Consider the following 11227-nt stretch of genomic DNA (forward strand, 5'->3'; position numbering starts at 1 on the left):
TATAGTCATTACTTTCTCTTAGCATTTGCTTCCTGCAAAACTCAACTGACACACTTGTCTTCCCTCTCTTTCTCTCCTGGAAGGTGAAATTGGAGAAACTGAAGAGGGATGGACTTGGGGATCCCTAAGCACAGTGGGAAGCTGGTATTTAAGGGTATTTTTAAAGTGTAAGACTTTCTAATGAGGAATTATGATGCCTCCATACCAAAATCTGTACCTTTAATAGAGGGTCACCGAGCTTATTTTTCCTTTCTCAACCCAACAGCCAATCAGTTACTTTTTCAAGTCATCTTAAAGTCTTTATTTAGGGCAAAGAAGGATTAAAAATACATAATCAAATTTTTTTTTAATTTTTCTACAGCAAAATAAAAACATATTATTTTAAAAAGCAATATTCTACATTAAATACATTAAGATATTGACAATTTTATAAATAAAATCATTTTAAACAGTAAATACATGATAAATTTCTGATACAAGGTTTTACATAGGTTAATTGTGAAAATATAAAAACTTTACATCTTCTCTTAAAAAGCATTCAACGTAATCAATTTTACAAAATTATCAAAAGTTAAAAAGTGCTAGATGTGCTTTTATTTTGTTCCATTACTAAGGCAATGATAGTATATCAGATCTTAAAAAAAGAAAAGGTGAATTAGGACATCAGACTCATCCTATATTGCCTAAAAACGAACATTTCAGAGAATTTCTTAGACACTGGGAAAGGCTGGGAAGCTGACTGAGCTCAAAACCAGTGAAGGTTGCCATCCGCCTAGCACCATTACCCCTCATGGTTGTCAGAACCAGGAGACTTCTTCCTGGCTACCCGTGGGGAGTCTTCTACCCCTATTATTTCCTAGTTTCCAGGAGAAAGGGTTTCAGAAAGAATTTTGACATTTAAATTCTATGCCAGTACTGAAACTCTCCCAAAGATTGAGGCATTCTGCATTTGAATATTATACAAAAAGTCATGAATCTAATTTCAAATGAAAAGAGAGCACTTCATTTGGTCCCTTAATTTCATACCACTTGTAGAGGTAGGATAATTTTTTTCTTTGACAACTGTCTTGACTATATAAATGGTGATTATACCGGAAAGGGTTCTAATGCCTTTTCTGCATTCTTCCAGTTGTGAAAATTCTCTCTGTACCATTCAACTAATAGGAAAAAACAAAAGACAAAAAAAGAAAAAAACTAAACATTAGTTAACCAATATTTACTGAGTTCCTGCTAGCTAAGTCTTGCCCATCAGCTAAGCAGCAGACAAGGGCTACCTAATGATGTAAACAATTTGATTTTGAACTTAACAATTAAGTCAATCAGAAGACATTTAAATCACCTAAAAAATTTATAATTAAAAATCAATGATTTTTTTTCTTTTTAACTTCAAAAGTCATTCAATACTGAACTTGTTGGTATAAATATTTAAGACATTCTGATTTTAAGGAATTTGGAGTGTTGGAAATAAGTCATCTGCTCTGATTTTAAGATTATTTTATATAAAAAAGTATAATACAGTGTTTGGTCATATAAATATGATAACACTGCATCAGAGTCACAATGAGTTGATGTGAACTTCCTTGCTTTTTTTTTTTTTTTTTTTTAAGAGAATGGGGTCTCGTTGTCACCCAGGCTAGAGTGTAGTGGTGTGATCGTAGCTCACTATAGGCCCAAACTCCTGGGCTCAAGAGATCCACCTACCTCACCTTCCTAAATTGCTAAGACTATAGACATGTGCCACCATGTCCTGCTGATTTTTTTTTTACTTTTTGTAGAGATAGGGTCGTGCTATATTTCCCAGGCTGGTCTTGAACTCCTGGCCTCAAGTGATCCTCCCACTTTGGTCTCCAAAGTGCTGGGATTAGAGATGTGAGCCACTATGCCCAGCACCTTTCTTCTAGTAATATGTTAAATTATTTTATATTGCTATACTATCAGTAAAAGCTTTTTTAGTTTAAAGAAACCTGATAGTTTTAAATTATTTTTTGTTTTTTAATATTTGACTTAAGTATTTTGTATTTCAAGCTCTGAATCAAAACTTTTTTTTTTTTTTAACATCTGGGTAGAGCTTTTCTTATGAATACATTTCTAAACAGAGCTTTAATATATATACACAGACTTTATAAGCACTTATTTTAATAGATTTTTCTGCACATACTAAATGTATTACCTTTGTTGGTTTCAATATAAAAAGCCTCAAGATACAAAAAAGACTGCAGCTCTATTTCACCAACTCTAAGATGCCACTGACGGATCATTATTTTACATACATGTAAAAAAGAAAAAAGCTACAATAATAAATATAAGACACTAGTGATTATAAAAAGACATACCTTTTAGGAGTGTGAAGAAAGTGAAAAAATATGTACCTCAGAATAAATAATATAGGTGTTTGATTAATGCTAACGAGATACGGGAAGATTGATCAGAAGTTGGTTTATAAAATTCAAGATGCTTAGGAAACACAGGACTATTACCAGAAATATATGAAATGTGGCAATCTGAAAAGTACAAATGATTCAACACAATATTCCACTGGTTTGTATAATGTTCTGGAAATAAGTTATTTTTCCTTTAAATTTTCCTGATTTGACCCCAAAATGATTAATTGATAACTTACTTGTTTTCTTTATTCCTTCTTTCCAAGGCACTTTAGGTCTCCATCCCAAGCCATGTATTTTTGCTGACTTCATTGGATATCTCATGTCATTGGTAGGTCTTGGAAAACAAAACAGATTTAAAATGATATTGTAGATATATATTTACAAATGTAGATACTAGGAGATATATGTTTATGCACCACAACCCAACTTTTCTCTTGACAAAAAATTCCCAATAGGTTTTCTGCAGAAAGTTTGTAAAATCAAGTATATATTAAAAAAAAAAAGTCATCCATAATGCCAGGTGCCTAACCTTCTGTGTCTTATCTTCCTGTTTCAGCCACGATCTAGCTATAAGTGAAATACCTGACACATAAAAAAACTCAACAAATGTTCAATGAACGAATAAACAAATACACAAAACCTTATTAGGACTCATATGCCAGGCTGTGGGTCAGGTATTTAATATACATTATAAATAAATGTTAAAATACTTTCATAAGAAAGATGTTATTATCAGCTGGGCGTAGTGGCTCACGCCTATAATCCCAGCACTTTGGGAGGCCGAGGTGGGCGGATCACGAGGTTGAGATGGAGACAATCTTGGCCAACATGGTGCAACCCCATCTCTACTAAAAATACAAAAATTAGCTGGGCATGGTGTCATAAGTCTGTAGTCCCAGCTACTTGGGAGGCTGAGGAGAACGGTGTGAACCTGGTGGAGGTCGCAGTGAGCCAAGATTGCACCACTGCAGTACAGCCTGGCGACAGAGTGAGACTCCGTCTCAAAAAAAAAAAAAAAGAAAGAGAGAGATGTTATTATCCCTAGTTCACACTGGAGGTTTGAAACCTCAGACTTGGAAAGGGTCAATAATTTTTTAAGTCACATAGCTAGTAAGTAATAATGCTATACTTAATCTGTATGGTACTAACGATTATGAAAAAAAATGTTTTACCAGAAAATTCAAAAGAGATAAACTAGTTATTGGTCAAGTCCACATATTTTATAATTTTAAAGGTACCTAAGATTTCACAACCTTTCCCCAATGTTTTAACTTGTTACTCACCTATCATTAACATAATCAACCCAATTTTCCATTTCGGACTCTGAATTGGTCTCTTTGATCTGTTAAAATGGAGAAGGCTTTTGAGTCAAATTATAAAATGAGATCAGAGAATAACAATGGTATTTAACGGCTGATTAAAAAGAAAACAACTGCTTCATAGCGGGGAAGACAGCTAAAATGAACATCATTTTAGTAACACTGTCTATACTTTATACTAAATTCCATCTGAAGCTCAGATATACACATTGGATTTTGGTTATTATTCAGTCCCTCTTTCTATTAAATGAATTTATAATTGATGTCCCCTAATATATATGGATATTCATAACTACTGATATAATTATTTTATATGTCACTGTTACTTATTTTAAGACACAATTTTATATTTCTGAAAATGAGTTATGTCTTACAATTAGGGACAGTACATTTAATGAATTATTTTTTCCTGAAAAGCTGTTACTAAATAGGTGATAAAACTTAAATTAAGACACATATGGTACACATAATCCATTTCATTTTCTACTTGCTTACTTTTAAATTAAGTAAACTGTATGCTTCTGATTTTGACTAAATTAATGGTTACTGCCACTAACAATTTTGAAAATACCACCCTTTTAAAATAGATACATACCAGTTGTATTAGTTCTTTGGCAAGCTGGACAACTGACATTTCAAAATTGGTTCCGATGTTATAAATTTCACCTGGTTTCCCTTTTTTGAGGACAGTGAGAAATGCTTCTACAACATCAGTAGCATAAAGGAAGTTTCTTGTTTGAAGCCCTGACCCATGAATGCAACTAAAGAGATTAAATGAAGTGAAATCATGAAGTGTAAAAAGGTAAAGTTTCCTAAAGCATTGACTGAGTACTACAACTCCAGAGAAGCCACTTCCCATGGGGATCCCAGAATCTTTTACTGAAAATACAAATTCTCATAGCTTTTCTAAATTTTGTTCATATTTCTTAAATAATTTCCAAACCCTCTGAGGGTACTTAGTAGGAAAGTGACAAACATATTAGTGACCCCTGTGAAATGTGTATTCAATTTTATACCATAAGTTCATTTTAAAGAAATATCTACAGTTCTATGAATTAAATAAGTTTTTTGAGAAAGTAAAATTATATAAAAATAGATTTCAAATGTTAATGCTATAATTCAAAGTTCTATGATAGGTTATTAAGATTTGAAATTATCTCAAGTAAATTACAAAAATAAGATACAGATTATTTTAAAAACTATTACACTGGAGAAATGATTCTTAAATTTGGTGGGACATTAAATTTTGTGGCCTTTAAGACTTTATGATATTCAAGAAAGTGTCACCAAATACTCTAACATACCAGAAAAGCATATGGGTAAAAAGGTAATAATAACATACCATTTCCTGTTGTGCTGTAGCAAAGATATAAATTTTGGAATAACCTAAAAGAATATTTAAATATCATTTCAGACTGGAAATTTACTCATTAGTAAGAATCTGAACTCATACCAAGATTAAAAGATTATTAAGAAATATGCATAGGGATTGCTTCTAATTCTTTTTATCAGTTCATTTTAAAACCTACTATAATATTTGATAAGTAAAAGAACTCTTAGTTTGCTATTTCATGAAGACAGGTTACTTGAAGATAAAATGATCTAAATAGTGGAAAAATGCAGAAAGAGTCTTCATCAGACAGTTGGTCTCATCATAAGGCTCACCTTTGTGCTGACTTCATAAAGGCAGACATTTGTATCTTACTTATTGGATTACATATAGCACCTATGCACTAAGTGCTTGAGGAATTTATAGAAAGTAAATTCCAGTGCTCTTGGATTCAAAGAAAACTTAAATTAAGCAAAGTAAATATTAATACCTGCAGGTCATGACATGGCCCTTTCCTTTGGGCAAACAGATCAATGCAACCAGATGGGAAGCAAGAAAACCCAGCCGGGCGCCGTGGCTCACGCCTGTAATCCCAGCACTTTGGGAGGCGGAGGCATGCGGATCACGAGGTCAGGAGATTGAGACCATCCTGGCTAACACAGTGAAACCCCATCTCTACTAAAAATACAAAAACTTAGCTGGGCATGGCGGCGGGCGCCTGTAGTCCCAGCTACTTGGGAGGCTGAGGCAGGAGAATGGCATGAACCTGGGAGGCGGAGCTTGCAGTGAACCGAGATCACGCCACTGCACTCCAGCCTGGGCGACAGAGCGAGACTCCCTCTCAAAAAAAAAAAACAAAAAAAAAAACAAAAAGAAAAGAAAAAAGAAAAACCCAGTCTCCAAATTTAGGACGAGTGGCCAAAGTTATGTAAAATCAGACTTGATGATACAGAACCAACCGCACAGGCATTTTCAGCCTCTAAACTAAATTTTTTTATTCATTACTTCTAGTACTTTCTGGAAGATATTCATGCCTACACCATAAAGATAAGTTGAGGCACAGTTAGCCAGCTGACACTAAGACAGTTAATGTATACAAGCTTCTTGCATCACTAGCTTGCTAGCTTTTGACTTTCTGTATACCCTGACATACTGGTCTGACTGCAAACAAGGAGTCAACTACAGCATGTCAGTAGTGGTAGAAGTATACTACAATGCTTTAAAGTCTTTAAAAGTACAAGGTATTTTCACATATATCATTCTCATTGGATCCTTCAAAATCTCTGCCAAGTGGTGAAGCCAGCTGGTGAGTGTCAGCCAGCTTGAGACTTAAAACTCATCTTCAACCTCTAAGTCTGAAGGAATCTGCAAGAGGTGTTATACAGCATATAAAATTATGTAAAATTTACAACATATTATTTTGACAAATAACTGAAAAGAGGTTATTTCAAATAATGAGAAGTTACAATCACTGAAAAACACCATGAATTAAGAAGTAAAGTTTACCTTTTCTGGATATTGATGTGGTCCATAAACATTACTGCTTCTTGTGATAACAACTGGAAACTTAAAAGAATATTCAACATTAAGGCTTTTGAAAAGGTCTAATAATGATGATTATTTTAAAGACGAGCAGAATTTCAAAATATGGGCACTGTTGCCTAAATAATTCTACACACCTTAAGGTCAAAGGGAAGAGATTTTTTTCTAACGTAAGGTTTCTAGAAAGGAGAGAACAGGATTCAGATAAAGGCAGAGGTTCCAAAAAAAAAGAAGAGGAACATTCTTTTATTAGTACAAGAAGACGAACACAGATGGCACAGGTTTATAAGTCTGATTGATAGCAAAACACTGAAGAACTTTCCAGCTGATTATTTTAAAGACCACCTCAAGGACTCTAAATTGGCTCTCTTCATTGTACCAATCCCTACAAATAAAAAGAGCTACTATGAAAGTGAAAAGGACCGATGCCACCAGAACCCAAATGGTGAGAGAATCTCTAGGAATTCCAAGCCTTGCCTCTCTGACCCACACCCTAAAAACTCACCAAGAGCAGTGGGAAGCCAAATGTAGGAGATTCAAGGTGAGGATTCATATGGGGTAAGGCTCCCATACCGACACTGTCAGAGCCACCAGGGGCAAGTCTACTTCCCATTCATGAGGAGCCACAAAAGCCAAATCATGCAGAGAGAAGCACACGGCAGAAAGGGGATCTGTCCTCCCTCTGTCTTCCTCCACTCATAGGACTCCAACCTCATTCTGACTCTAGCTGTAACACTCTACCTATTACCGAAATAGAAAAACAATGTATATTCAAGTTATTCCTTTAATGATGAACTGAATAAGAAGAGGTAGGTCCTATTTTGTCCACACAATAGAGGAAATTAGTTTTTAAAATTCCGTAATATGTAAATTTTCTCAATCTATGCCTTCTACTCTAAGCATGCTGCTAAAAGCTGACTTGGGCTGGGCGTGGCTCACGCCTGTAATCCTAGCACTCTGGGAGGCCGAGGTGGGTGGATCACTTGAGGTCAGGAGTTTGAGACCAGCCTGAGTGTCAGATCGAGACTGTCTCCGAAGAATAAATAGAAAACTTAAAAATCTTTAGGGAAAAAAAAAAAAAGCCCACTTGGAGTTTTAACACTTAGGTCCAAAGGAAAATGTTTCAAGAGTTTCTGTAATCAGGTCTTACCTTATATCGTTCCCAGTAAGACTGTACAAAACATTCAGCAGCTGCTTTAGATGATGCATAAGGATTTGTAGGTTGTTTGGGTGAAGATTCATCGAATTCCTAATTTTAAACATATTTTTAAAATTATGCATATTTTTAGTATAAAAATCAGAGCATATGTTAAAACCTGAAATGTCAATCACCAAATTTTAAAAGCCGCTTCTTAAATCCTATGTGCCTGGTGTTTTCCCAAGGACATGTAGTAGCTTCTTTAATGTGCACAACAATCCTATATAGCAGAGAGAGAGAACGGCAAGTTAAGGGCCCTGAGACAGAAGCGTGTCCAAAGGAATTGCAGGAAGGCTGACATGAGGGGAGAGACCGTGGGAGAGGATGTCAGAGAGCTAGAGGAAGGCCAAAACCTTGAAGGCCACCGTAAAACAATGACTGATTTTTGAGCAGAGTAATGCCAGATCTGACTTACATTTTAAAAATCACTCTGGTTACTGTGTCGGATCTGATGTAGGGTGGCAGGGTGCATGAACAAAGAAGTTTACCTGATAACAACTGCAGAGAATTCAAAAACAGTTACTTCTTGGAAGCAGAATTGAGAACTGAGAAGTGGTCAAGGTCTACTTTTTCTCACTGTCAGTCTTTTTGGACTATTTGATTTTCACTGTGTATGTGTCTTGGTAAAATAAGTAAATTCATAAATAATAAACAAAATGAGGTCACTGCAGACACCAACTATAAAAATTATAGATTGGACAATGGAGTTTCCTTTGCATAAAAAGTACAGTATTTATGCATGATTTATTTAAAAAAATAGATTCTAAGTCTGGACACAGTGGCTCACATCTATAATCCCAACACTTTGGGAGGCCAAGGCAGGCGAATCACCTGAAGTTGGGAGTTCGAGACCAGCCTGACCAACATGGAGAAACCCCATCTCTACTAAAAATACAAAATTAGCCGAGCATGGTGGCGCATGCCTGTAATCCCAGCTACTTGGGAGGCTGAGGCAGGAGAATCACTTGAACCCGGGAGATGGAGGTTGCAGTGAGCCAAGATTGCATCATTGCACTCCAGCCTGGGCAACAAGAGCACAACTCCCATCTCAAAAAAAAAAAAAAAAAAAAGATTTTGGTTTTTACAAGAATTTTACACTGTCTCCTTGACATTCCAATATGACTGAAAGGGAAAGATATGACTGAAAGGGAAAGATGAACAGGTAGTATGCTGCAGTGTAACTTATGCATTGGTCCATGGAATGACATTCATCATATGTGTAAGAGTGGGACAAAAAGGTGAGATCTGCAATTCTCTTGCAAAATTACAAATAAATCTACCTAAAGAGATTTCTGAAGCATGAAAAAATAAATAAGTCAGTCTCTACCAAGACTAGGCTGTTGTTCCCCATTTGGGGCGGTATCACTTGATCTGAACAGAGGAGACAATGCAATAACATTCTGTGATGTTTAACACTGTCAACTTGATTGGATTGAGGGATACAAAGTATTAATCCTAGGTGTGTCTGTGAGGGTGTTGTCAAGGGAGATTAACATTTGAGTTTCTGGGCTGGGAAAGGCAGAGCCACCCTCAATCTGAGTGGGCACCATCTAAGCAGCTGCCAGTGTGGCTAGAATATAAAGCAGATAGAAAAACATGAATAGACTACCCTGGCCTAGCCTCCCAGCCTACATCTTTCTCCCATGCTGGATGCTTCCTGCCCTCGAACATCTGACTCCAAGTTCTTCAACTGTGGGACTCAGACTGGCTCTCCTTGCTCCTCAGCTTGCAGATGGCCTGTTGTGGGACCTTGTGATCGTGTGAGTTAATACTTAATAAATACCCCTTTATATATCTGTCTATTCTATCAGTTCTGTCCCTCTACAGAATCCTAAAACACTTTGAAGAGTGTTACAAGTGTATATAATTTGAGGATGAAAAAAGCCCAGTGTAGGTTTAATAAAACTGTATCATGGTACATGGTGAAGTAGATAAAATATACATTTTCTAAGCTCACCTTATCAAGACTGCCACCATATACTTCATCTGTGCTGACGTAAATAAACTTCTCCACTCTGGCTTCATGAGCAGCACTTACCAAAACGTGAGTGCCATAAACATTAACATAGGTAAACTCAAAGGCACGTACGAATGAAAGATCTAAAAAAAAAAAAGAGTGAAAAGCTAAAACAAGTCTATCCAATTGATAAAACAAATGCCAAATGATGGATTCAGGTTTAAGGAGGGTACTATTCACGTCTCTTCATTTACCACAGCTGCAACACTTATAGTAATAACATACACAGGCAGTGATATTTATGACTTCTTTAAACCTAAATTGCATAGTACATGCAAATTCTTAGAACCCAGAAAACTATCAGTGTTAAATTTGCAGGAAAGTTTTTTATTCTATAAGGAAGAAAATTTAAAAATAATTCACCGAAATTTAAAACGTTCTTAAATTTAAAAATTATGAATTACAGGGCTAGGCTTTTTAAGATCAATCTGTTACTGCTGAAAGCAATAAATGTTGAATGAGTTATTTAAAAATAAATTCACCTTAAAAGAACTGAACCTCTATAACCAGGAAATGGAAGGAACTTCCTTAACGATGAATCACAATCCAGAAGCAATAATGGAAGAGACGGATAAATTTGACCGCATAAAAATTTTGCATGGTTAAAAAACTAAAAACAAATTAAAAAGACAAAAATGACAAACTGGGAAAAACCATGTGAAATTACAGAGATAAAGGGTTAAGTATCGTCAACTTATAAAGAACTTTAAATAAATAAGAACAATCCTACAGTAAAACAGGTAGGAGACATAAACAGTTTAGATGAAGAAATACAAATGAGTCCTTAAGATTATGATGATCAACCTCACATACAATTAAAAAAACCCAAATTAAAAACTCAGAGATACCACTTCTTATCAGACTGGCAAAAATTCAAAAATTTGACAAATCACTTATTTGTTGAGGCTGTTAGACAAAAGATACTTTGTACACTGACAATAACAATGTAAAATGTTTACAATCCCTAAGGAAGGAAACTTGGAAATATCTAGTCAAATTACATAGGCATTTCCCTCTAATCCAGAGTTATGGGCTAAACTGTGTTCTCCCCATAATTCATCTTAAGGTCCAACCCTTTCCCCCAGAACCTCAGAATGTGACTATATTTGCAGATAGGGCTCTTAAGGAGGTGATTAAGTGAAAATCAGGTCTTTAGGATGGGTCCTAATCCAATCTACCTGGTGTCCTTAGAAGAAGAAATGTGGACTCATTGTGTGTTCTGGAATAAAGTAAATAAGTAATTAGGGTGGGGCTGTTGAGAACCAAGGTGTTCAAGGTAAGGAAAAGATGATATAAATGAGGGGGGGGGCGGAGCAAGATGGCCGAATAGGAGCAGCTCCAGTCTTCAACTCCCAGCGCCAGCGACACAGAAGACCGGTGATTTCGGCATTTTCAACTGAGGTACTGGGTTCATCTCACTGGGGAGTGCCGGACGAT

At 35.8% G+C, this 11227-nt stretch overlaps 1 protein-coding gene across 2 annotated transcripts in view; it reads right to left on the bottom strand.

Moving 5' to 3' along the window:
• Positions 1-330: 330 nt before the first annotated feature.
• The window catches only part of TGDS (TDP-glucose 4,6-dehydratase), a 24640-nt gene continuing 13743 nt past the window's right edge, over positions 331-11227 (bottom strand). For both annotated transcript variants that reach the window (XM_025364266.1, XM_025364267.1), the window contains exons 5-12: positions 9731-9873; positions 7726-7824; positions 6540-6599; positions 5046-5089; positions 4299-4464; positions 3668-3726; positions 2621-2718; positions 331-1157 (exon numbers count right to left, since the gene is read on the bottom strand). In XM_025364266.1, coding sequence (XP_025220051.1) covers positions 1087-1157; positions 2621-2718; positions 3668-3726; positions 4299-4464; positions 5046-5089; positions 6540-6599; positions 7726-7824; positions 9731-9873 — 740 coding nt within the window. In that variant the 3' untranslated portion in view covers positions 331-1086. The remainder of the gene's footprint in view (positions 1158-2620; positions 2719-3667; positions 3727-4298; positions 4465-5045; positions 5090-6539; positions 6600-7725; positions 7825-9730; positions 9874-11227) is intronic.

Source organism: Theropithecus gelada, chromosome 17, assembly GCF_003255815.1.
Source record: "Theropithecus gelada isolate Dixy chromosome 17, Tgel_1.0, whole genome shotgun sequence".
In the NCBI taxonomy this organism is placed as follows: Eukaryota; Metazoa; Chordata; class Mammalia; order Primates; family Cercopithecidae; genus Theropithecus; species Theropithecus gelada.